The sequence below is a fragment of the Elgaria multicarinata genome, chromosome 3 (assembly GCF_023053635.1).
Source record: "Elgaria multicarinata webbii isolate HBS135686 ecotype San Diego chromosome 3, rElgMul1.1.pri, whole genome shotgun sequence".
In the NCBI taxonomy this organism is placed as follows: domain Eukaryota; kingdom Metazoa; phylum Chordata; class Lepidosauria; order Squamata; family Anguidae; genus Elgaria; species Elgaria multicarinata.
The window spans coordinates 60223982-60251223 of NC_086173.1; the positions used below are offsets into that span (position 1 = coordinate 60223982).

Here is a 27242-nt window from a genome sequence, read left to right on the forward strand (position 1 = left end):
AGTGGAAATAGACTGGGCTAAATCTGACTGAACACAGGTTATTTATTTATTTATTTAGAGTATTTTTATCCTGCACCTCAGCCAAAAAGGCTCTCGCAGCGGCTTACAATTTATCCGTAAAGAAGATAGTCTCTGCCCTCAGGCTTACATTCTAAAAAAGACATGACACACAAGGAAAAGGGGATGGAGAGGGAAGAGGGAGAAAATAAAAAGAAATTAAGGAGATTGTTTAGGCTGGTGGGAAGGCCCTGCTCCGTCCTCTCATCTCCCAATGGAGGGGCAAACCAACAGCTCCTTCTTCTTCCCCACAGGGTGAAGATGTTAGCCCTGGGGGGTTCCAACTGAAGAAGGCTCCGATGGGAGCTCATTATCAAGCCTACTCTGTGATGGTGAAGGTGGCAAAAAAGTTCTTTTCCACCTCTGTTGCCAATATCCCCTTCTTGGGCAAGGTTTTTAAGCGCATGGTTGCTGATCAAATCCAGGAATTCTTGGATGAAGCTGATTTTCTAGATCTATTTCAATCTGGCTCTAGACCAGGTTTGGGAACAGAAAGTGCTTCAGTTATCTTGTGAGATTACCTTTGCTGAGAGGGAGAGAGACGGGGAGTGTGAGCCCGTTGGTTCTCTCGGCTCTCTCAGCAGCTTTCAGTACCTTCACCCCTGGTATCCTTCTGGATCAGCTGTCTTGAGCTGGGCACACTGTTTTACAGTGGTTCAATTCCTACATGGATGGCTGTTTCCAGGAAGTGGTGCTGTGGGATTGCCACTCTATTCTATGGCAATTCTGTCATGGAGTTTCTGCAGGGTTCAATTTTGTCCCCTATACTATTCAACTTGTACATGAAACTGCTGGTAAGTTGAGGCACAGGTGGCCTTGGTGGCTACGAGCATCTTTATCAACTTAGATTATTATACCAGCTGTGACCCTACCTGGAAAGAGATAGCCTGGTGACAGTTATCCACACTCTGGTAGCCTCCTGGTTAGATTACAGCAATGCATTGCATATGGGGCTACTTTTGAAGATGACTCAGAAACTTCAGTTAATTAAAAATAGAGCTGATAAGTTACTAAATGGGACTGATCGATATGGTCAGATGATGCCAGTGCATCACCACCAGCTCCATCGGCTTCCAGTCCATGTCTGAGCCCAATTTAAAGTGTTGGTGTTGACCTTTGAAGGAATGTCTCCTTTCCTATGTATCTGCATGGACCCTTAGGTCATCTTCAGAGGCTGTCCTTGGGGTGCCTCCACTGAAGGAAATTAGGCAGGTAGCTATAAGAGAAAGGGTCTTCTCAGTTGTGGTGGTGCCCTGTTTATGGAAAGCCTTCCCCCAGGAAGCTTCCCTGATGTCTACATTGTTAACTCTCCCAGCCATTTTAAAGACCCTGTTATATGGCTGTTTTTGTATATCTCTATATTTGTATATTCCTGTGCTGTTTGTCATGTTATATTGTATTTTATTCTTAAAGTGTTTGTAATCCACCCAGATAACATGTATTACTGGTCAGATAAAAATACAGCAAACAGGCAAACTAATTGAATTTTACATTAAAGCAGGCTTCTTTAAGGTGTTGAGGGCCAGTAGTAAAAGCTAAATTGACTAAATTGATTCTGATGAATAGTAAAGATGAAAATGTAAATGAGGAGTGTGTATAAATCGCTTTACAGTATATCTTTTTTTTAAATTAAGGTTATCAATATATGATTCTACTTGCCATACCGCCCAAGAGGTTGCTGAAAAAATTCAAGAGCGCAACAGGTATCAGAGGAATGGTGAAAGTACAACTAAGGTACTGCATAGCTCAGAGATCTCTTTGCTTGCTTTGCATTCTATTACAGTCTTCAAGGAGCAACAGAGAATGCCTCATCTCTGAATGAGCTGTGTGCTAAATCCATTGAAATGTGTTCTTAATGGCTGCCTCATAACTGTGGAGCTCCCTGCCCTCATAGCAGCCTTCCCCAATGCGTTGCCCTCTAGATGTGTTGGACTACAACTCTCATGTGCAGCCAGCATGCACATTGACTAGAGATAACTGGATTTATAATATCATGCATTGAGAGGACAGCAGGCTGCCGGCACGATGGGTTTTCTGTTGAAATAAATCATGCCCGCATACTGTATTGCTGTTGTGCTAGGGGCTGCTTGCATTAGCATTATGTCAGTAGTGTAATCAGAGTGGGAGCATTGGATACTGCCTCTAGAAATTGGGTGTTGTATTCTGTTTTTTCATTAGGTTGTTTTTGTCAACTATTGTTACCAACTTTGAGTCATTGATATGGAGTGGGATAAAAATTGGAAAGTGTATTTCTGGGGAAAAAGGAAGGGTGGCTTTCGTTGTTTTATTAGTGATCTGTATCCTAGCACTATATCACCTCTATCTAGGGTAGCGGTGGTTATCCTATTATCAAAGAAAGAGTGTGTTCTTTATATAGAATAACCACCTCTACCCTAGAGTATGGGCTTCACACTTTACAAAAGATCACTGTGAATGGAAAAATATTTTTTCTGGACGTTTGCTGGACATCTGTTCACTCTAGTCAAGTTAGGGCTTTTGGCAAGCCCTAATTTGACTAAAGTTGGCAGCACCAGAACAAATCCAGTGCTGAGACAGAGCAGAACTTCTCATTTCCATGGTATTAATCTGGAACCAGGGAAGTTAAGCCCTACTTGTCAGGCAAGAGTCTGTACTTCAGTACATAAAAATGTATATAGATGTGTTTTTCTTAGAAAATGTATCACTAGTGTACCTATCACAAGCATGTTTTCTACGTGAAACAGCCTCTGAGGCCTTAGCTAAGGTTTATCCCGGGATCGTCCCTGCCTGCTCCTGGGATCCCCTGTGTGTCATTTACATGAACAGGGATGCCCCCAGGACGATCCCGGGATAAACCTTAGGTCTAGCTAAGGCCTGAGTTGAGAGAAGTCAACCAGTTTTTTTTAATGTATCTCTATGGCTTCTATCTCAATCCTCAGTCCTTTTCCCCCTTGTCCCAGAATAGCTTCATTATTCCTTGGGTACCCTTTTTTTCCTGTTGGGCAGCAACTTTTTCAATACTTTGAGGGCTTGTTTTCATAGGAAGAAATCTGGAATTAGAGTAGCCACCCAATGTGAGTACGTGTCTTGTGTCAGGACCACCTAATGCTCTTTTGTGCTATTCCTGTACTGTAAGAATTGTGTCTCACGTTACAAAATGCACAGCTCATTCAACAAACGGTTTTATGAAGAAAAATTTCCATGTTTGTGAGTTAGTAGAGTTGGAGACACTTGCTCAGTGAGCAAATAGGTAGTCAGCATTTGAATCCAGTGTAAACAGGCTTCCAACAATGGCAATATTTATTGCCATAACAACTGATGTTATGGGCTGAAATTGAAAAACATTCGGCAGATCAGGCATGTTGCCTGTGTCCAGGGAAAGTTTTAATGAAGAAAAATGTCCTTCGACCATATCTGCCAAGTAGGGAAAATGTCAGCAAAGTCTTGTTTTCTGGGCTTTTGCCACTTTTGTGCACTTAACATTTTTTCTGAAAAAAAAATGTATTGAGAAAAGTGAGCAATTCTCTGATATCTGTCTTTCTATGCAAGCGTAAGAAAACTAGACATATTTCTCAATAAAAAGTATACTTTTTAAAGAAAAAAGTGGTAAGATAATTAATTTAGACATCATTTATCAAGAATGTTTATCTTCTGTATGAATTGCAGTCAGATAAGAGTACAGTTAAGTGCTTGTGCCACAACTCCTGTAGCCAAAATTCGTCCTTTGCATTGTGCCCTCAACAGAATGTTGATCTGTATTCCTAAGCATAATTATATGGAAGTAAAGCCCATTAAAATCAATTTACTACCAAATACAAATTTTATTCATGGCTACCCTAAATGAGTTTTAGCCGAACACATATTATCACACATTATTACATAAAAAATTAAAATTAGCCGAACTCCGTACAGCAATCACTCCCATCAGCACACATCTTCCAAGTAAATGTGTTTAGTGCAGGGTTATTCATGAATCTGACATACGTCTATATTGTGCTTAGGCTACAAGACTCTGGATGGCCATAGGAGCTGCTGATTCCCAATGAAGTGTAGCCTGGGAAAGGTCTTGTGTGGATGGCATTGCTTCATTATCTTAGATTATAGTGACATGAGATTCTGGGAATTTCTGGACATGAGCTGGGTTAACTGTCAGTTTATGCCACCTTTGCACAATTTACTGCTCTTTGGCTTTCAGTAGATCGCAGCAAGGGAGCTGCTGTGCTACACATGAAATCCTGATCCAGAATTAGGTTGTTGATGAATTCTTTAGCCCCAGGCTCCCCACAAAGGCACAGTGCACTGTGGGAAAGAAACAGCCCCTTTCTGGTCATGCTCTGCTCCTGAGATGGTTCCCCTCACTGGGCCATGCAATCTGGACTAACTGAGGCTCCTTGGCACTGTGGCATGGTACGACTGACTGCTGCCCTTTGATGAACATTGATGAGTTTACTGCTGGATCCTAAATGGGAAAAAATATCTAAGCTGAGTGGTCTTTTCCAAAGTCATGGAGTATAGCTGGTTTCCTTTTTCACACATACATTGGCTTTTTTGAAAGCTTTAGGAAACATTGCAGAACAAAGGCAAACACCATTTTGGAGTTGGAAATCAACAGGAACATGAGGTAGTCTGCATGCATACCTTCAAGTTTGACAACCTGGAGCTCTTGATGGATTTTTAAACAATCCTACATAGGTGACAATTCATAAACATAAGCTGTATTCTGTTTTATTTATTTATTGGCTACATTTTTGGGGTGGTTTCACCTGCTAGTTCCTTGAGATGGACTCATTCTTTTTTCTCCCTTTCGATTCTCTTCAGCTCAATGTTGCCATCAGGTCACTATTGCAAAATCTCAAAGAAAAGACTGATCGTCTGAAGGACCTGTTGCTTCACTCTGTATCAACACGCCAAATGTATCCATGTAAACAGTTGTGGTACCCAGAAGTCCAGTGAGAGAAGAGTGGGTTCATCATTCTATTTAGGCTCAGTTGTGTATGATTTTTGAAGATCCTGAACAATTTCGGAAAATGTTTGCAATCTTTATTTTATTTCAGGTGCTTGTTCTGTATCTGCGAGAGTTTCACAGTAGCACTCTTAACTAAATACAGCAGATGTTATGTCAGATATGACTGTGGCCACCTTCACACATGTAACCACCTAAGTGGGTGTCTATATGGAAGCTTTGCCCATCTGGTTGCATTATAACATCCACTTAAGTAGTTTCATGTGTGAATCAGACTTCCGCTAAGAACCAGTATGACATTTACCATCATGCTTTGTTTAAAAAGGTTGTGTAAGTTTTATAAGCTTATAAAATGTGAGGTAAGAGCTGTAAAATATTTTGTACATGGAAAACTGCTATATAAATAATAGAAGTCTGCCGTCAGTTCAGAGGTCTGTTTTGAGTATTGAATTGAGGACAGGCTACTATCATTTTATGGCATTTCCCCATGTGTGCAGTATTTTACAAGTCTATGAAACCAACACACACATTTTAGGTACAAGCAACATAAGGGAATGAAACATGACTACTCAGTGATGCTTGACAAAAGCCTACATTTCCTTATTTAGTCATCACAGAACTTAGATAATTAACATGGATCTCTCACATCTAAATCTACTTCCTAGGTTGATAAGTGTGTGTATGTAGTTCTTCCTGGCTGGATGAATACAGCGTTCCCGGATAACTTGATTTATTGTTTGTTTTTAATTCTTAAGGCATGACTTGTAGCCATTTTACACATTTATTTATGACAATCAACCTTAACCCAGTTGTTGCAGAACACAACTTGAAGGGGACAGACGGCAGAACTTGGTGGATAACCTTCTCACGCGACACAGACAGCTTCAGGCATCTTTCAAAAATGAAGGCTCAGAACCAGATGTGATCAGGTATAGTATTGCTACTTTTAAACGAGCAGGGCATGACAATAACAGTGTCTTGATTTCTTTTCTGAAGCACCCATGTTTCTGTGACTTATTTGAGCACAGAATGTTCCTGCTCAATTTACAGAAACATCATGATTGGTCAGTTTCTCTTTTCTTCAGGATAGTTATTTTCATACCTTCTGTAAGCAGCTAGACCAGTTCACATATCAGACACTGTTGAGCAGTGTATTATTATTATTATTATTATTATTTATTTATATAGCACCATCAGTGTACATGGTGCTGTACAGAGTAAAGCAGTAAATAGCAAGACCCTGCCGCATAGGCTTACAATCTAATAAAATCATAGTAAAACAATAAGGAGGGGAAGAGAATGCAAACAGGTACAGGGTAGGGTAAGCAGGCACAGGGTAGGGTAAAACTAACAGTAGAAAGTAACAGCAGATGTTCCTGCTATCCACAGGAACATCACAAGCAAGACAGGAGTGCTACAGCACCCTCCCACCCATGTTCCCCAGCAACTGGTGTACACAGGCCTACTGCTTCTGATACTGGCCATCAGGGCTAGTAGCCACGGATTGTCTTCTCCTCCAGGAATTTATCCACCCCCCCATTTAAAGCCATCCAAACTAGTGGCCATCACTACGCCTTGTGGTTGTTGCTGGTTCTTAGATAGGCTTGCCAGATTGAATTTCAAATGTTGTGTTGAGGAGCAAGTCAATCATCAAAGAAGGAGGTCACATCCGAGCCAGCCATAATAAAAGACTTGAGTTGGATACTATTGGGAAGAACTATCCTATGGCCTGTAGGAGAGCATCCCAGGTGCCATAGGAGTGCTTGGGGAAACCCCTTTCAATGTTGGAGGCAGCCCTCCAACCTGATGCAGAAAGAACCATTCAGGCTGCCCTCTGAAGTTGGAAAAGAGACCTCAGAAGAGGGGGAAAGGGGTGTTGTGGTGGGCAGGGAGGGAAGGAGGCTGCAGAAGTTAAAATACAAGATCTCCTGAGCCTCCTTCCTTCCCCCTCTAAAGCACCCTTGCTAGATGGGCGTAATAGCAAAAATGGCCTAAGACAGAAGACAGGGAGATGAAAACTGCCTCCGCCGCTCATCCCGTCCTGCCAGCTTCAGCTCAGCAGGCCGTTGGAATCTCAGATGCCTCCTGAGCAGCAAGGCAACAGTGGATAGGATTGTGCCATTAGTGATTTAGAACCAGAGTCAAGCCAAAGCAGACTTTAGCAGAACTGAGTTAGGAACGGGCACTGAAATCACACTAGGCAGAACTTCCAAGTAGGAAGAAGCAAGCAAGGATTGGGATCAGTGAGGGAAATTATGTGTGGAGGGAGGGAAACTGTAGTTAGGTCTAGGCAGGATGGCTTTGTGCTCTTTGACATTCTGTTAGGACACAGAACAGAGGGAAGAAAAACTGTGATCTCATGCTACAAGCTCTCCATTTGGAATTATTTAGCCTTACAATGTGCTTAGCTGTCTGAACATGAGGTGATCTGTGCCTTAAGAATGCCAGTCGCAATAGCGTTTTGAAAGCAGGCTGGTAGTTGTATTAGTCAAGCAAATCAGTGAAAGATGCAATTCTTCTTTTACTGAAAGCCTAATACATTGTCTAGCAATATATAATGGATATATTTTCTTTATATATTAATATCTTTCCCTCTTGCAAACATAAACTAACTAAATAAGAAGTGATAAAATAAAATAAAAAAATGCTAGAGGCAGTTTGGATTTTGCTAAGCTGTCCCTTTCTCTAGAAGTCTGGAACTGTTAAAGAATATATACATAACTTAAAATATTTTAGATGAATAAAATGTATCTTGGATTGCCTGCATTGCCGTGAGAAGAACTGTGGAAGAATATCTAATCCATTAATTGTTTAATGTCCTTGTAATCCCCTGGTAAGCAGTGCAAATCCTTCCAACTCTCTTGCATGCCGGCTTGTGCATTTAGCTAGTGTAACTAAGCATGGAAAATCAGTCAGGCTATGGCTTCCATGTTGACGGAATGTCTGAGCTGAGTTGTTGTTTATTGCATGCTCCAGCAATAGCACAAATTGAGTCTGTGTAACGTTTTCTAGTGAAATGCTGCTTCACTGCAATATTGAGAATCAGTACTACTGAACGATCAGCAGGGGGAGCGTATGGTAGTTGAGCAGATCCATCTGTTCCTAAGCCCACAGAAATGCAAGTTCCCCCTTAGGCAAGCTTCCTTTAAATTTAGAGGTTTTTTTTTATATTCCCCTCTTATTCCTAGTTTTCTGAACCTAAAGTAAGATGAATATTACACTGGAAGTATGATTTCAGAAAAAAGCAGCTAAAGGAATTGTATCAGAGAGAGTCCTGGCGGAACAACTGCAGGCACACTTGAAAGATACTGGTTATTCCAGTCTAGGTTATGGGACTGAATCAGCCTTGGTCACCCTGATGGATGGCCTTTATTGAGACAGGGGGAGTGCAACCCTGTTAATTCTCCTCAATCTCTCATTGGTTTTTGATACCATCGACGATGGTATCCTCCTGGATCGACTCTGTGTTACAGTGTTTCCGGTCCTGCCTGCAGGGTTGATTTCAGAGAGTAATATTGGTTGACCATTCCTCAGCTCCTTGGCAATTGAGCTATGGGGTTCTGCAGGGCACTAGCTTGTCCCCAATGTTGTTTAACATCTATATAAAACCAAGACATCTGTGCAAGTCATGGATTAGTGCCTAGACTCAGTGATGGGCTAGATGAAGGCCAGTAAACTGAAGTTGAATCGTTGCAAGACGGAAGCCCTATGGATGAGTGGTTTCCGAGTCCGGGAGATAGGCTCATTGCCTGTTCTGGATGGGCTTGCATTCCCTCTGAAAGATAAGGTTCGTAGTTTGGGAGTACTCCTAGATCAGTCACTGTCGCTGGAGGCTCAAGTGGCCATGGTGGCCTTTTACCAGTTTCAGCTGGCTCATCAACATCCCTAGACAGGGATGACTTGGCCACAGTGGTATGGGCGCTAGTAACCTCAAGACTGGATTACTGCAATGTGCTCTATGTGTGGCTGCCCTTAAGGCTGCTCTGGAAGCTGGAGTTAGTGCAGACGCAGCAGCTCAGCTGTTGTCGGGAGCTGCCCCTTTCCAGCATGCAACTCTTTTGCTGAGGGAAACTGCACTGGCTGCCTCTTCACTACCGGGACAGGTTTAGGGTTTTGGTGCTAGTGTACAAAGCCCTAAACAACTTGGGATCAGGATACCTGAGAGAACACCTTCTCCTTTACCAACCTGATGACTGAGGTCATTAGAAAGTCTATAAGAGAATTGATATCTCACTTTTGTTTGAATTACTCTGAGGAAGGACCTTAGGGTCCAAAACTCATTGGTAATTACTTTTAATAAACCACATCTCTGTTTTCACCCTTTTGCCTCTGGCTTTTTGGGCTTCCTTCCTTTTTTGGCTTCTGACTGGAGTCTACCCAGAGAAGTGCCTTCAGTGGTGGCCTCCTTTCTTTAGATCTACCTGCCTCTGGAGGTCAGGCAGGAGCCAACATTGTGTTTCTTCCAGCACCTCCTGAAAACTGGAGGAATACTATTCCTAATTGACTGGCTACGTTTTTTTAATTGGTATTTTATTGGCACTCTGTTTTAAAATGAGCAATTTTAATACGATGTTTGAATCTTTTTATCTTTTTAATGTTTTGCCCTTATGTTCACCACTCTGTAATCTGGTATGGAAATGTTGTAAATAAATAAATAGTGTGTGGATCTCTCTTTAGAGCTATAACTCTTATCTGTATTTGAAAACAAAAGCTATTTCAGCTTGTCCTTGGTTAGATCTGTGTCCTTTCCCTTTTCCCTCTGGATGCACTATCTGCTGAGCTATTGAGCCCACCTCTGGAGGTGTAGGGTGGGATCTAGAATTCTTTTTAAAGAAATGTTTTTTTATGACAAGCCAAATTTTGTTCCATTATGGTCATGCATATTTCTATAATTCCCTTTTCAGAATGTAGATGTCTTGTGGCCATGCATATGTCTGTAGTAGGGTCGTGGAGGTTTTATATTGAATGTGTGAGTAGGCATTACCTTTTGCTCTTCCTGCATGTGTATGCTAGCACCACCTTTCTGTCTCTGATCCATCCTTGAAGTACATCCTACATTGTCAGAAGTCTGTTTCATCCTCCCCCACTCCAATGCTGTCCTCCCCTTCATTAACCTTCTTGCATCAGTGATCACATGTCTTATTGTCCTCATGGTGTGCAATTGTGAAGGCATTCTCAAAATTAATCTCCGTTTATGTTTGGTCACCATTCAATGAGTTTGCATCCTTTGAAATCTGCTTTAATGTGAGTTCTCTTGGTGTGGTACAGTGGCCTTAGTATTTCTAATTCTTATTTTAAGTGACAACTTGGGCCACGATGCAGATCAGAGCATTGCTTTATGTGGCGCCAAAGTAGTTTACCTTCCGGCATTGTCAGCCTTAATTAGGACACAGCTCTCAATAACGAGGAGGGTTGTGCCTGTTTGCATAGTTGCCTGAATAGGGTTATTTCTTTCAACTCAAAACATTTTCTTCCATTGCTTTTCAATTAACTGTAAAATATCTATATGTCTTCTATGGTAGTTTTTCCTCTGGGAAAAGGATCTTGTGTGCACAGGGTTGCACACTGAATGCTGATGGTATAAATCATCCAGATGAATTTTAGAAGGGCAAAGATGAGGTGCCTGGAAATAGTGCAGGATGTTGTTTGTGCCCAACATCTTACTATTTGCCTTGCATCCATGGTGCAAAAGAGGAAATACATTCAAAAGAGGAAATTACCCCTTTGCTACACATCTTACCAAAAATCTATTAAATAAATGAAGTTGTAAATAAATGGGGATTGACATCCTGTAACGGAATAAGGCAAAAAGAGCTCCCATGCAACCTTCCTGCAAACCTAGTAAATGTACTTTTTGCTGAAGGCAAGATGAGATTGCCTACCAAGCCTTTCACAATGCAATTAGAAAAGTATCTACTCAAGCCCCCATCTCTAGCTTCCTGTAGCAGTGGTTGGGGTATGCGCCCTTGCAGATAGCCTGGGAAAGATGGAGGTGCTGCCATCCTACTACCACAGTTTCCGCAGACTTCCTCTTGCCTCCCAGTCTGGCCAGGATGATGTTTGTGTCAGCCGCCTTCCCCCAGCAGTGCACCGAACTTCCCAGTGCAGTCTTAAGTTGAAAGTGAAAAGTTAGAGGTGGATTGGTAGAACAGTAAGAGTGGGCCACGGCAAGGAGATGATGTGAAGTTCACTTTGTGTTATGAGAAGGAGAGTTTGATGTGCCCTCTTGTTGCTTTGAGAGTTTAATGATACTCTAGCGAAAGCGGGAAATGAAGTTAAAAAGAGGAGGAGGATGTGGTGTATGTCCCTTGTAAGAATTTAGTATCTTCCTAAACTTAAAAACACCAACTAATACCAGCCGTAGTGGTGATTAAAATCTTCTTCCCAGAAACTTCTCTTATTCACAAAGCCACTGCAGAATTATGGAGCTCTTTTCCAGTGGAGACTTGACAGATCCCAAGCTGAGCATCTTTCAGAACTGCTGAAAAGGTTTTCTTGTAATTGGCACTGAATGCCAAAGCACTCAGATGGCTACAGGTAGGGTGTTTAATATCTATCATTATTTTGAATTGTGCTTGTCTTTAAATTCACTAAATATTGCAAAGCCCAAGCGTATGAGATATAGAAGTCAATTGGATTTCAGTAATCTGAATATATTCTTTTGTGTCTGCATAGCAAATCAAACGAAAGCAGCACCCTGGAGTGAAAAATGGGGACATTCACTATATTGCCATGCAGCTTGTTTAAGTCCCCTCTAAGTGGCTTTCAAAATGTATAAATCACATTTAGCAACAGTTTGTGAATCCAAGCTGAGGTTCTCAAAACACTTCAAAGGTTATTACTGTATTGTCAGATCCATAAGGGAAAATGTGCTTAATCACACAGCCCAATGTCACATGACCTGGGTTTTGTTTAAACATCATTCTTGCTGATTGTTCTAAGGCTTGAAAGCCTTAATGTGTGGCCATGGTCTAGTGAAAGGTTTGTAGACTAATCTGTGTTACTTGGGAAATTTCATAAGAATGAACCAGTGAAACAATGTGTTTGGGAAGATAAGCTGCTGTATGTTAAGTAGAGGCACAACCCTTGATTACAACCCCCCAACATCTTTTATATTTGGGCACATTGCTAAGCCTTTTAATTAGTTGAATCTGCTCCTATAATCAAAAGCTATCTGCACACTCCACTGTGCTGTGACGATTTCAAAGATTTAAGTGATTAACTTGGCAAAAGCTGTGGGTGGCTAATTGGATAAGCTTTAATCTTCACACTGCCAAAATGAAACAGAAGAAGATCAGAAGAAGGAGGAAGTGGGTTCTGTTGGGTGAGAAGGGAGCTCCCAAACATGTCAGAAAGATTTTATTTTTAAATATTACCAGGTCACTTGTCACAACTCAAACTGTAGAAGCCACAGCTAGGCTGAATTTGTGACACTACACTTCATTTCTTTTCTTTTCTTTTTCGCACTGGCATTTTAAAATGGCAAAGGCTATTTCTCATTTGAGGTAGTGGAGCCACAACTTTTAAATTTTGGAGCAGAGGATTTGGCTAGAAAAAAATACCTTGAAAGGGGAGGGACTCTGTTGGGAGTGTTGCTTTTAAATTGAAGATTTGTTATTTTGGCAGTCAGGAAATGTCCCTTAGGAAATTTTGGCTGGTGGCTTTTCTTAAAACAAAAATCCCCTCCCACTATAGTATATTACACAAGCTTCTGGTTCAAGCCATTTGATTTAATTTTGATATAAATTTCCTGCATTCTTGGGTGACATGGTCCTTCTTCCTTTCTCATCTAATACTCTGAATGATACAGACTAGTCTTTTTTGGATCCTTTTAGGTGTGGATAATTTTACCTAAAGACAGCTTTCAAAGGCAGGGCATGCCTGCTTCATTAGATGCATCTGAATAATTTATTTCAGTGTAAAAAGTACTGGTTTGGGGCAGTTAACTGGTGCATAAAATGTATTTGTTGTTTTTAGTGAAGGGCATTGGGTTGACTTAGGAGGCATTGTATGAAATCAGAAGTTGCTTCATAGCTCTTCATGTCTACATTCTGAACTTTGTGTCGAATTTCAAGTTGTCTTGATATGAGAATGGCCCAACGTTTCAACCAGTCCAAACACCTGCATTCTTGTGCTGCCTCACTAGTGATTATATAAGGCCCATAACAAAGATATAGGGTCCATAACAAGCAGACCTAGCACATGCTCAAGTGCGTAAGGAAGCGTTGTCTCAAATGATATTGGTTGCGTATGCATAGTGGGAGAGAAAAGCACGCCTACCCTCCTTGCTTACCTGGCATGCTTCCTGTGCTTCTGAATTCACTGGATGTCCACAGGGAAGATGTGATATTAGCTTAGGACAAATGTGCACAGATCCCAAAGTGCAAATCCTGTGGTTGATTCCTGGATATTTTTCTGGGATAGTGACTGTACAAAACGGGCCCACGAACATTGATCTGAGGGATGGGTATCATCTGATCCAGTACAGAGCACTTATGTCAGGGTAACCTCTTTGAAACTATAAGTTAAAGTAATATTTTAGAGATGACATAATTAAGAGAGAATATACGTGATAGTAGCATGGCATATGTTGAAGTAGAGATCTCTCTCTGAGACAGGATTCGACATAGGAGAAGGGGTTTTGTGCAAGTTCCATTTTTAGCCAGGAGGTGGGGATGTCTCATACTGAAAAAGCCATAAACCTCTCTGTTTTGCTGAACTCAGCTTTGCAGGGAATTGGAAAGGTTCTTCTTGGCGTCCTCTGTGTTAAAAATCCTTCCCAGAAAGAGAGAATCCCATTCAGTGTCAAAGGCTGATAATTTTTATTGTCTGCCAGCCTCATCCTGTGCATGTTTACTTACAAGTAAAACACCACCAGAGTTAATGGAGCTTATTCTCAGTTGAGTTCACATTAGGTTTCATTTCTTTGATTTAACAAGACTACAAGAAATATATAAGCTTGCACAGATTTTGTGATCTTTGGGTTGGCCAAATACAGCTATCACAGTAAGTAGCGTATCGGCATTCATATTTACACCCGGACATTATTCCCGAAATGCAGAGCTTTCCATAGACCCTTTGTCTTGATGTTACATTGCTTTATGTTATGTTATTTTGGAGCAGTCAGGCTGTTCATGAGCAAGAACTATCTTTTTATTTATTCTAAACATTTATTTATTTATTGCATTTTTATACAGCCCAATAGCTGAAGCTCCCTGGGCAGTTCACATTTTGGGTAGAATATTGGGAAAACCTGAGTGAGTTCATCTCTGCATGTGTCTTCTTATAACTGCCTCTAGCACTCTAGAAATCTGGAGAAATTGCTGCTAGATTTCCCTGCTTCCCCATTTGTCCTTAAGATGCAGAAAATGGACCCTTCACATAGAAGTGCTGAGAGTAAGCGCTGCATTGCTTTTGGCTTTTCTCAGTGGTTTTGCAGGTGACTCACACCCTGATATATTGGATTCCCTTCGCTCTTTGCAGCTAGTTGAAATTTGCTGCCAGCAAGAGCAGCACTGTCATACAAAACCAGTGATGGCAGCACTAATGTTGTTGTTTTTTACAAATATGTTTAGGTCTAGCCTAATGGCAAGAGGGATTGGACAAGGAGTAACAAACCCATGGCTTGTGGAGGAGCCTGAGGAAACGAGAGGGCTTGGCTTTAATGATATCCAGCAGCAGCAACAGAGACTTATAGAAGGTAAATCCTCCTTCTCGTTTTCAGTCTTAGGCCTAACCCAGAGACTGTGCATAATAGGACTCATGTCTGATACCACTGGTATTGACCATGTCCTTCTATTCCAGCAACCTGGATCAGAAAATCTACCAAGTGTATTTTTTTTCTTTTTTTAAAAAAGGTTTCACTTTCCTGTGTTCAACTTGCTTTGTCCCTGATTGTCTGAAATGTTTGAGTCTTTGGATAAATATTTGTTTTGACTCCAGGGTGGGGTGGGTCACACATTCAGTATTTGCAAATAATTTCTGTGGGTAGCTAGAAACTAGCTTGTCAAACTGGAATTCCTTTAGAGGCCTCGTGTAGTTCGACACCAGGCTTTGAGTGGCATTTCAGTGGCATTTCAGTGCCTGACTCTTGTAGGCCCCTTGGAAAAGTATCCATCTTCTGCAGCCTGTGATCATCGGCACAATGTCTTGGAAGTACTTAACAATAATCTGGCTGCTCTGCATCTATTTTCAGATAGGGAAATATTCAAATCCAGTCTTGTATGATTAAGATAACGATTCTTCTTAATCCACCATGTCTTGTATACCGGATTCTTGTATATCTGAAACAGCCACTCTCTGGGCTTAGCCAGGGACCCTAATTCGGACTATTACATCATTATGAGCTTGCAACAGGCCTTCACAACTTGTGAAACTGTGGCTCAATAAGTGTTCTGTTTTTGCCATTGGCCTGGGACTTTAAAATGGGACTGTCGGTCAACTGGCCGGCAACAGTATATGGCTGGCGGGCTGTATTTGACTTTATACGCTACAGGTTGTGCAGGCCTGAGCTAGAGCTACCTTAGTCTCTGAGATGAGTGGGTTGGGTCCTTTTCAGTGCCCAGACTTCCTTCTCTATCTCTTCCATTTATGGAATAGATTGCTGCTGTTTTCCAGGTTCTTCATTTGGTATTGATCTGTAATTTTATGCCAGAGGCTGTGAAGACCTTTTTGCTTGAGTAAGTGCTTTTGGTCATGCACCAGTTGTAATTACCATGTGACCCTTTGCCATGTCATTTGTATGTGAAATGATATTCGGAGCCTTAATGCCCAAAAGTCAGCTTTCTCCATAAATATTGTATGCTCTTTTAGAGCTTGTCTAAAAACCTCACAGTGCATTTTAAAGCTGTCTTAGGTGCTGGCAAGTGTCAGCCAAGTGTGGGGTAGAAGAATTCTGCAAGGAGATATATTGAGCTGTCAGCGAGACTTTAATTTCTTGCCCTCTTTGCTTAAACAGCAATTGGCACATGATTCTTCCCTCATCCTCCCATAAATAATTATTTCCTTTTCTGCAAGTGCCGTGCATAGTAGTTGTTGTAATATATTTTGGAGGTGGGGAATTTACACTTCCCTGTGCCTGTTTGCATTCTCTTTCCCTCCTTATTGTTTACTACAACTTTATTAGATTGTAAGCCTATGCGGCAGGGTCTTGCTATTTACTGTGTTATCTGTACAGCACCATGTACATCGATGGTGCTATATAAATAAATAATAATAATAATAATAATTTGCAAACAAGAGGAGTCCTGTACAAAAGAGAGCTGTGTACAACTGAAATGTAATTCAGTGCCATTTGGGGACCAAGGGTGTGGTAATGCCATGTGTTCCAGACTACAATAGGGAGTATTTTGAAAGGTTAGAGAGAGGCTTGTATTGTAGCCTTACTTGCTCCCTCTGCCAAGAGTTGGATTATCTCTCTCAAGAACGCTACATTAACACACAGCTTGAAAAACTCTTTGGATTCCTTGGTGCTTGCATCACCTATTTGTTTCTCAGTCGTGTTAAACCTTCCTTGGAAAATCAAAAAGGCTTAATCAGGTTCTATATGTGTGCCAGAAAATTCAGCGCTTTTATGATTGAGGAGCAGCTGCACATCCAGTTCCTGAAGAGTTTGGGACTCTTGACTAAACTTTTTTTCTGAGAAACTACCCCACACTGTCAGCATTTACTCTAGTTTTTAAAGATCTGGCTATTTGGGATTCATTATCATGCCATTGATGAGGTGTCCTTGGGCAATATCTTTTAACGTTTTGAATGCAGGACTTCGTTGTTGTTTTTTGCACAGCCATTGTCGTTTATAGATTTGTGACTTAGTTTCAGTAGGCTGCAAGTTTCATTGGTTGAGTTTGTTTGTTTTTCTGTGCAGAGCAAGATGCTGGTCTCGACGCCCTCTCTTCAATCTTATCCCGGCAAAAACAGATGGGACAGGAAATTGGGAATGAGTTAGAGGAACAGAATGGTAAGAACAGCAGGCGAAATAGTTTTCAGAATTTGATGGTATCTGTTGAGTTCACTGTTAGCTCTACAAGAAATGGAAGCACACAGCCATCATATTAGAACTATGAGAAGGTGAATTTTACCCCGCACAAAATCAACTTTAGATCTTTTGTGTCTACTGCATGTTTACTGAATATTCCCAATATTTTTCCATCATAGGGATTATTCCAACATAGGGAGCTCCCCAAATTATAAAAATAGTGATGACAGTAATAAAAGCCTCTCCAATTTTAACTGAAATACTATAAAATGCATTAACTGGCTGAATTTGCTCTTGTCCAAGACATAACCAGATCACTGGAAAAGGGACAGAACAAAGCAAAGTGGTTTTTTTGGGTTTTTATATGGATTTTGACATTATAGTCCACATAGCTACCTTTGCTTTTTGTGCAAAAAGTAGGGAATTATTTCCAGGCCCTGTCCTCTCTGCTCCACATCTGCTTGTATCGTAATCTTGGGTATAGCACAATACGGCCTGGATACCATTGCTGCTGCTGCATTATTATTATTATTATTATTATTATTATTATTATTATTATTCCGCCTTTTTCCCAGTGCTGGAACTCAAGGTGGTAAATCTGTACTCCACCTACCCTTCCCTCCATCATTTGGAGAAGTAATCCAGGTTACTTTCATTGGGGGGTTATCAAGGGAGGACATGAAAGCGAAACCTGTGCCTTTCTGTTTGACATTTTCCTTTTACTCCTAGAACATGAACTAGAGGAGGAAGGTTTATTTACAGCAATGGTATATCTCAGAAACTATGGTACCGTTTATAGTACACATAGATTAAAGAGCCAATGGTGTGTGTGTGTGTGTAAGCAGATAGGTTTTCGTGCCCATGCATCCGTGTCTTTCTCAGTGGAGCCTTCTGTAATCAGAGCAGGAAGAGACTTATGGAGCAGGTAATTATTAGCTGTTTGACTATGCCTTGACGAACCACTAGGTGGTGGTAGAGGACAGCCAAAATCCCTTTGCCTTAACTTTTCTCTTGACTCCTCATCTTCCTCATGGCTGAACTGGGAGACTGTCCTTGCTTCTCTCCCTTCTCCTGCAAAGCAGGGAAGCCCCAATCCCAACTTCTAACCTCTTTCTCTCCCCTCCCCGTTTTTGGGGGACCCACTTCTTGTCTTTTCTCAGCACATGATTAGCCCTTCAGTTCCCTTCCCTGGAACCGTCCTAGCTTGGCATTATTTTTAGCTATAGTTCATATTTGGATTCTCCCGGTCTTGATCTGTGGGTATGTTTTGCCTTACCTAGTTTAAATGTTCACATATATGGCCTGTGATTAGAGCAGCTTCATGTGTAAGGCCAGAATAGCTACTAGCCTGAACAACGGTGTTACTAGCCTAAGCCTCTTAAGTGCCGTGGCGCTGGCCTCAAGCTCAGAGTCGGATGAGCCAGAGGCTGCTGTACTGCCAGTTGGGGCATTGGACCAGGTTCTTGATGCTGAGGCTAGGTGCTCAGGAGCCTACGTAACATGGGCCAGGATTCTTGGGGGCGCCTTTTAAGGATTCACACTCTTCAGGCAGAGGAGGTGGCGCTTAAGAGGGTTACATTGGATGGCGGGACTTATAAGGGCTCAGTTCATCTTTAGGCTTCCTTGGAGCAAAATGCTCACTTGGAGCTTTCCATGGTGCTGCAACCACCAGCTTGCCTTGCCTTGCCTTGCGGGTGACCTGCTATGGATTGATCAGAACATTTGGAGACCAGTGTGTTAAAAAGGAAAATAAAATAAGAGTACCTTCTGTCAAGTGGGATGGTGGAAGATTTAGCTCTCCCTTCTCCACCAACCTTCTTGGTTTCTCTGCAGGCTGTGGAGAAACAGGCTTTCCTTCCTCTGTAGCCAGCTGGGAAATGCAGGAAGCCCTTTGGGCCATGGGCAGCAGGGAAGCACAGCAGGTTGGCAGGCAAGGGATGGAGTAAGCACAGAAATCGAGTGGACTGGCAAGAGGAGAAAGGAAGCGGCTATCCCTACTAGTCCACTTACTCACCTGATCAGAATTTGCTTTCTTCTGTGGCTACCAAGTAAGTAGTCATATACAAGGCTTGATTAGAAAGCAAAGACCTGGATGCATTCTCTGCAAATAATTTCACTCCTGAGGTTTTAAAGGGATTAATGTAGCTTCTAGAAATCTGACAGTACACAGCCTTTTAACCCTCTTGAACCATTCTGAACGATAGATTTGAAGTTAAACATGCTGCATTGCTCACTTAGTTGTTCAAAAGACTCCATGGGAGCAAATTCATGGCTTTTCCAGCTTTTTCATTTCTTAGGGAACATTGAAATGCTGTCAGCTGTGTGAACTCTGCAAAGAGCTGATCCATCTGGTCTGTTCCTAGAGAGGGTTGCATGAGCTCTGAGCTACTGAAAAGGCAGGAGTTCTGATATTTGTGCATTTAATGAATCTTAAACCTGCCTTTTGCTGCACTGCTTCTTCATTGAAAAAGGGACAGGGCTTACTAACAGCCCCGGTACCAAAGTGCACATTTTCTATTTTCACCCTTCCTGCCCCCAACCTAAGCCACTTTTTCTTGGGTTTCTAAGGTATTTATTCAGCCTGGCAAATACGACCATAAAGGTTAACAGGCCTGCCTATCCACACATCCCTAGGTTTATTCATTTGAGGGCATGATGGAATGAGATCAGCCTTGTGAATAAGTTTACAAAAGTTGCCATAGCCGACAATAACTTTATTAGCCTGCCAGATGTGAACTTTGGAATCTGTTTTTTTAAACAATTCTCTAATCTCAAGCCCTTAGAAAACCTAGGTTAAAAAACCCAGCTCATCTTGGATCACAAAATTGAAGCAGAAACCAAAGGTGGAAAAATATGGGGGGATTTAAAACTAGAATGTTCTCTATTGTGTTCAAAGGAACACAACAGAACACGTAGAAAAATCATGGCCACAGTGGTAGAGGAGCCTTTTTCCCCCCATTGCCAGTTCTCCGTCAAAAATTGTAACTGACAAAAGACCAAACAAAAATGATTTTTGCCCCAAATGGTACCAATTTACACCAAAACTATACAGGGCTTTTTTTTAGCATATTAATATTGACACTTCATCTCCACTGCCATCCTTTACCAGAGCCAGAGTTTGTTAGAACCCACCCCTGAGGTGTTTTTTAATGCCATGGCTTAGCTCAAAGGCATTAGAGGTAGTAGGGTCTGAGCATTATTGTATTGCCTTTTTACTTAATGATAAACAGTTAGGCCTAGTCCTTAAACAGCATACAAAAGCCAAATGCAAATGCCTAATTTTGAGTTCACCCCTTTCTCTCATTCAGCCTTAGGGCAAAGAAATGATAAATAAAGTTAAATTGAACTCATAGAGCACTGACTGAGTCCTTAACACAATTAACTGGGTTTTAGTTAGATGTCAGAAGGATACAAGCAGCAGAATTCTTTGATAAAGGCTCAATAATCTTGGCTCCCTCCCCACCCACCCCACTTTGTTAAATGGCAAAAAGGCAGGGTTCCCAGTTCAGATGTAATGGGAAACGCTCACTCGATATAAACCAGGTTCTTTGTGCTGAACCTGGCACACAATGGGAGGAGGGGCATGTTCATTCAAATGATCCATTCCAGTCTGGGTTTCGATCGGGTTACGGGACTGAATCAGTCTTGGTCGCCTTGATGGATGACCTTTATTGAGAGAAGGACAGGGGGAGTGCAACCCTGTTATTCCTGCTCGATCTCTCATCGGCTTTTGATACCATCAACCATGGTATCCTCCTGGATCGATTCCATGGCATTGGAGGCACTGTGCTACAGTGGTTCCGGACCTACCTACGGGGTCATTTTCAGAGAGTAGCATTGGGTGACCACTCCTCAGCCCCTTGACAATTGAGCTGTGAGGTGCTGTAGCACCATCTTGTCCCCAGTGTTATTTAACATCTATATGAAGCCTTTGGGAACGGTCATTAGGGGATTTGGAGCTAAATGCCATCAATATGCTGATGACACGTAGCTCCCTGTGACAATTGAATCAGGTGAGGCTGTGCAGGTCCTGGACCAGTGCCTAGACTCAGTAATGGGCTGGATGAGGGCCATTAAACAGACTGAATCCTGGCAAGACGGAAGCCCTGTGGGTGAGTGGTTCCCGAGTCCAGAAGATAGGCTCATTGCCTGTTCTGGATGGGGTTGCACTGCCTCTGAAAGATCAGGTTCGTAGTTTGGGGGTACTCTTAGACATCCATGAGTCTAAGAGAATAGCCAGATTCAAAACTTTGGACACTTGCTCAGTAATAGGCTTATTGGTACCCTGAAGTAAAATAATCATAAGAGACTCAGGAGAGTGACCAGGGATACACTGTATAATAGGGCATATTAGGTCTTTCCTGGTCTCTTGATAGTAACTGCAGTAAAATAGTACATGCAAGATGGACTCCACCTCGACGTCATTACAGGGGCAGCATCTAATATTCTTTGGAATTTTCTTGAATCTGCCCTCTAATAGCTTGGAGGGGAGAACATTGAACCTTGCTAAGGAGCATGCCTCCCTATATTTAGGGATAGTTAGCCCTAAATGTCAGGTTCATAGTTTGGGGGTACTCTTAGATCCATCTCTGTCACTGGAGGCGGCTCAGAGTGCCTTTTACCAGCTTTGGCTGGTTTGCCAACTAAAGCCTCTCCTGGTCAGGGATAGCTTGGCCACAGTGGTACAGGCATTGGTAACCTCAAGATTGGATTACTGCAATGCGCTCTATGTGGGGCTGCCCTTAAAGCTGCTCTGGAAGCTGGAGGTAGTGCAGAATGCTGCAGCTCGGCTGTTGTCCGGAGCTGCCCCTTTCCAGCATGTAACTCCTCTGCTGAGGGAACTGCACTGGCTGCGTATTCACTACCGGGCCAGGTTTAAGGTTCTTGTACTTGTGTACAAAGCCATAAACAACTTGGGACCAGGATACCTAAGAGAGTGCCTTCTCCCCTACCAACCTGCCCGGTCACTGATGTCATCCGAGGACATGCTCCTAGTGGTTCCACATAGACCCATCCTCTGATTAGAATCCACCAGGGGAAGAGCCTTCAGTGTGGTGGCCCCCCTCCTATGGAATTCCCTGTCTCTGGAGGTCAGACAGGTGCCAACATTGTATTCCTTTCAGTGACTCTTGAAAACGTTGTTGTTCCAGGAAGCCTTTCCTTAATGACTAGCCACAGTTCACGGTTCACTTTTCATTTTGCTTCTTTTAAAATTCTATTTTCAGGCGTTTTATGTACACCAGTCTGAAATTTTGAATGGGGAGTGGTATATAAATATTGTGAATCAATAAATAAATGTTCGTCTGAATCAGCCATTACTGTGACACTCACTTCCACAAATGCTGTCCAAGGCCATGGTGTATAACTGTAACTGCAGTGCACAGAGGTACCATCATCTGTCTGTATCAATAAATAAATGTTTATTGCCATGGGAATGAGAAAACCCAAGTTCAAAGCCCCACTTGGCCATTGGGTTAATCACTGTCTGTTAAGTATTTAGAGCCAGTGTGGTGTAGTGGCTAAGGTTTTGGACTAGGAGTCAGGAGATCCGGGTTCTAGTCCCCGCTCAGCCATGGAAACCCACTGGGTGACTTTGGGCCATTCACAGACTCTCAGCCCAACCTACCTCACAGGGTTGTTGTTGTGAGGATAAAATGGAGAGGAGGAAGAGGATGTACACTGCCTTGGGTTCATTAGAGGAAAAAAGATGGGATATAAATGCAACAACAACAACAACAACGGTGTTGAGGAGAAGCATGCATACCATCCTGAAGGCCTTGGAAGAAGAGTAGGGTATAAAATTTACATTATAAATGAAATAAATGTCATGGACAATGACAGTAGGGAAAGTATTCCCCCCCCCCCCATCAGTGCCTTTGTTTTGACGGACAGGCAAACCATTAAAAATGACATGAAGAATGTTGAAATTTTTCACTTTCCAAGGAGTGACTGAGCTTTATGTACATCCTTATTCCGTGTATGTTCTAGTCCCCTTGACAGATTTTGTGTTTTTCTTCTTGGAATGTTTTGTGTGTGGATGTACTACTCCTTCTCTTTAAATTGCCCACAAACACACACCCTGCTTTACAGCTGTATGCCCTGACCTTTGTTCTAAGGCAGAAATTGTGCCCCCATCATACCTTGTTAAGCCCTGAGTTATGTGAAATTTCATTGCTATGGTTACATATTCCTGAACTAAGCCGTACAATGTTAAGTGGGAAGAAAGAAACATCAAACCTGCCTCCTTCCAGCTTGAAGATATAGAGCCAAACAAAAGAAGTCATAGTCTTTATGACTTTTATACATTTTAAATACATGGATAGAGAAGCTGAACATTAAAAAAAATCTTTCTCTCTTGGTTTTATTTTAATAGCAAGTCTGTCATACGCTCTTTCATGGAAAGCTTATGGGAAGTATGAAATACAGTTGCAAGTATCTTCTGTGGAGGTTTTTTATTGTAGGTTTTTTTCTGATTGTTGAAGCTGGGATAGAAGTGCTAACTCAAAATTAACTCTAGAGTTTTAAATCCTCTGAATAAATATGTCCTGCATCTGTATCTTCTGTGTTTTGTCATGTTCTATCATATTCAAAGACAAAAAGGAGAAGAAAGATAAGAATTTTGAAGAAGGAAATATTGTGTTTCTGCTGGAATCTTTTTGCCTCTTAGCTTTTTTCAGGGTACTCGTATCTTTTTAAAACCACAAGAATTAGGCTTTTGTATATATATTTTCCTATTCACCTTATCATTCAACAGGCTCTTCTGTCAGCATGGTATCCATTTTACTTGGCTAAGAAGCAGACTAGTTTAGACTGCTTGACTTACAGACTTACCGAGAGAAACTGTTTTGGGAGCAAGGAATGCAAAATAGTGGTTTGTTTTCTTGCTTTTGTAATTGTTCCTGGGTAGTTGATTTGAGGCAGTATTGTATCAGCACTGAACTGAAGTTGCTTGGGTACATTCTTTCAGAGTTAGAGGGGGAGTGAGGCATTATACAGCAATTTCCAAGTGATGGGAACAAGTATGTTCTGTTGTGGGAAGAGGGTGTGGGTGTGGGTGATGTTGTGGTAAAGATTGCACACTACTTGCTTTCAGAATAGTGCAAGAAGTGGCAAGTTATCTTTTGGGTATCCAGAGAATAGTGTGTGTCTCCTTTTTAGTTTTCATTGGTCGTCCTTCCTAGGAGGTGCAAAGATGTGCAATAAAGATAGAGAGATGACTAAGAACTTTTAAGAGCTGTAAGTCCCAAAGTAAGGAATAGTGGGTCTCTTTTCCAATAAAATGTTTGGGAATCATAGCAGTAGACACTTCTATACATTTTCTTTCTCTTCCTCCAGGACTAAATTTGTGGTATGGACTCCCTCTGGGATAGTATACTTCAGAGGCAGCTTCAGCAGACATTCTGTCTCTCCCCCTTCAAATATTTAGGAGTGTTTAGCTGAATAAACACCACAATATTTTAGTTATAACTACTTTGGGACATGGGGAAATATAATAGGGCTCTTTGGACTTAATTCCTCTCTCCCCATGTTTGATAAGATAGGCCAGGAACTATGTCTTGTGCTTCCCTTTGCCCCTTTTCACTCATGAATGCATCAATGAAGAAATCCCACATGTCTTTGAGCAAGGATCTTCCCTCTCCCTCTACATGAAGGTTCCTCCCTCTCCCTCTACATGAAGGGAGGTTTACTCCTCCCTCTCCCTCTACATGAAGATTCAAACTTTTGCAAAGCAAATTCAATATCCAGGGTCACTCATTCAAGCATATGGGCAGGAAAGGAGAGAGAGAGAGAGAGAGAGAGAGAGAGAGAGAGAGAGAGAGAGAGAGAGGGGTCATGAGGCTAAGACGTGTTCCTGACATCACTGGGTGTAGAGTTGAGGGAGGAAGCAAAATCCAAGCACTGCTGATGGTAAGGGAACCTGGCTCAACTATCATTACTGTTATACCACAGCTGTTATGAAATCTTGAAGAAAGGAAATCCATCAGCACCCAAAATTGGCCCTCTAGATCTTTTTCTGGTACGTGGGCTCTGATTTTGTATTAAACTTGCATGCCACAGGATAAGAATTTTTCATATAGTTAGAATTGCTTGCATCCTGGCTGATCTCATTGAAATGGTTTTGACTGTTCTGAGTCTACTTGATGCTTTTCCAAGAGGATGTGTAACCGAATGTGTACAATTGCAACACAGCTAGCCAAAGGAGCCTACATCTTTGGGCAGACTTTTACCATGAAGTGTTACTGGAACAATTTGGTACTCAGAATTCAGCAACCGCAAAGTAATGAGTCACTTGGTCATATTCTGTCATTTACAGTAACTCAGGGTGATAGAAATTTCTGTGTAATATCTAAGGAGTATAACCTCAGGTGGGAGACACTTAAATTGTACTGTTTCATTTTGTAATAGGAAATACCTTGGACAATACATATGTCTGAGAATTATCATTGGTTGGTAGCATTCATCTTGCGTCCCATAATTCTGATAATTCCCTGTGCTACTAAATTTTGCTTTCCTCCACACTTGGGAAGTTGCTAATCTCTATGTGCTCAGTTTGTGGGTTTGGGTGTTGTTGTTTTTTGCATATCATCATTGCCTATTTTAACACTGTTTTTTGGCCTTTAATTTTCTATGAATTACTGCCTTCCTAGTCTAAATGGGAGTATTATGACAGGGATGTTTAGAAGTCTGGATCTGTATGGTCTGAGATAGAAGGAATTGATTTCTTGGTGTGGATACTAGTTGCCATGTAAGACTGTATTTCCTTTCCAGGATGAAATGCAAAATGTGCCTCTTATCCTTGTATTTTCAGTCCCAAACTACACAGGAGTTACTTGTAAATAGAAACCACACACACACACACACACACACACACAGCTCCATCATACCATTTTCCCTCCCTGCTATGCATCCGCGATTTTGACCTCTGTTTCATTAGTGCAGCAAGCGCTGGTCACTTTTATGTGCATGTGTTTTTATGCTATTTCATCTTGTGGCTTATTCGCTCTCCCACTCCACTGACTCCCACCCCACCGCTTCTCCTTCCCCCTCCAGTTCATTGGTTCTTGTCCTTGATGGATGTTGTGATGGATGTGGCGTGGCCACCTCTGTTCCGTTTTCGGAACTATCAATTGGTTTTATTTCTTTTTCTTTTTTAAAATCATTTTTTTTATTATTTCATGAACATACATAGCCTAAAAGCATTACATATAAACATCACATCTAGTAAGAAAAAAAAAAAAGGAGTTTTATTTCTTTTCTTTCTGAAGGGGTGGTGAAGGTGCAGGAATATGCAACACGAATGCTTGCCAAATTGGCTTTAACCAGAGCCTTTTCTTTTTCTTTTTGCTCTGTACCTGAGAATTATTCTGTGTCTTTGGTTCTGGATCCAGCGATCCAAAATAAAGAGTTCATTAAAGGGATATGCCCATCAGCAAAGTAAAGGATAAAACCTCCCTCCATAAATGCTCAGGGGTGGATTAACAGAGAATCAGAGGTAGGTGTGTGTGTTTGTTTGTGTTTATGGGGAAGAGGAATGGTTTGAGAGAGGTTTTTTTTAAAAAAAATCCTAAAAAATTAACCAATGAAGGGATCTGCTCAAACTGGGCATGCCTACAGCCCTACTTAAGAGCATCATGCTGCAAAGTTTCATCTCTTTATCTTTAAAAATGAGGGAGCTGTAAGCATTTTGGAGCAGCGAAAGCCCATTCGACTGGCTCAGTTCATTGGACATGGTGTGCTTGAGGAGGAAAACCGCCCCACCCTCCTGTTTCATCAGCAGGCACACGTTCAAAACACACACTCCCAATAAAAGAAAAAACGTGAGGATGGCAATACTCAGGGGCAGAAGGGCACTTTAATCCCGCATGGAGAAAATAAACCAGACTTTCCCCACTCCAAAATAAGGTGGAAAAGCTGAGATGAGTGCAGGACAGTGATGATGTCATGCAAGTACCTCATGTCAAAACCACAAACCAGGCATGAAAAGAGTGCAATAAATCACTGGTGTGATGGAGCCCTCACGTACACGCACACGCACAGTGTACCTTGGTGACAAGCCATCCAGAGCAGATCTGATGGTAGGGACTGCTCCAGCTTTTCACTTCACAGAGCAGGCAAGAGCTGCCCACCCATGTCAGGACACCTCCCAACCTTCTGTGTTGATGGATAGATTTCACAACTTGTGAGGAGACCTGTTCATGTATGCCAGCTTTGTACTTGAAACAGAACATTAGGATGCTTCCCTGTGAGTAGATCTGTTTGTGGGTT

At 41.8% G+C, this 27242-nt stretch overlaps 1 protein-coding gene across 2 annotated transcripts in view; it reads left to right on the plus strand.

The window, feature by feature from the left end:
* STX8 (syntaxin 8) overlaps positions 1-27242 on the plus strand; it is a 94433-nt gene that overhangs the window by 4420 nt on the left and 62771 nt on the right. For both annotated transcript variants that reach the window (XM_063120428.1, XM_063120427.1), the window contains exons 2-6: positions 1692-1791; positions 4855-4949; positions 5818-5928; positions 14575-14699; positions 16866-16958. In XM_063120428.1, coding sequence (XP_062976498.1) covers positions 1692-1791; positions 4855-4949; positions 5818-5928; positions 14575-14699; positions 16866-16958 — 524 coding nt within the window. The remainder of the gene's footprint in view (positions 1-1691; positions 1792-4854; positions 4950-5817; positions 5929-14574; positions 14700-16865; positions 16959-27242) is intronic.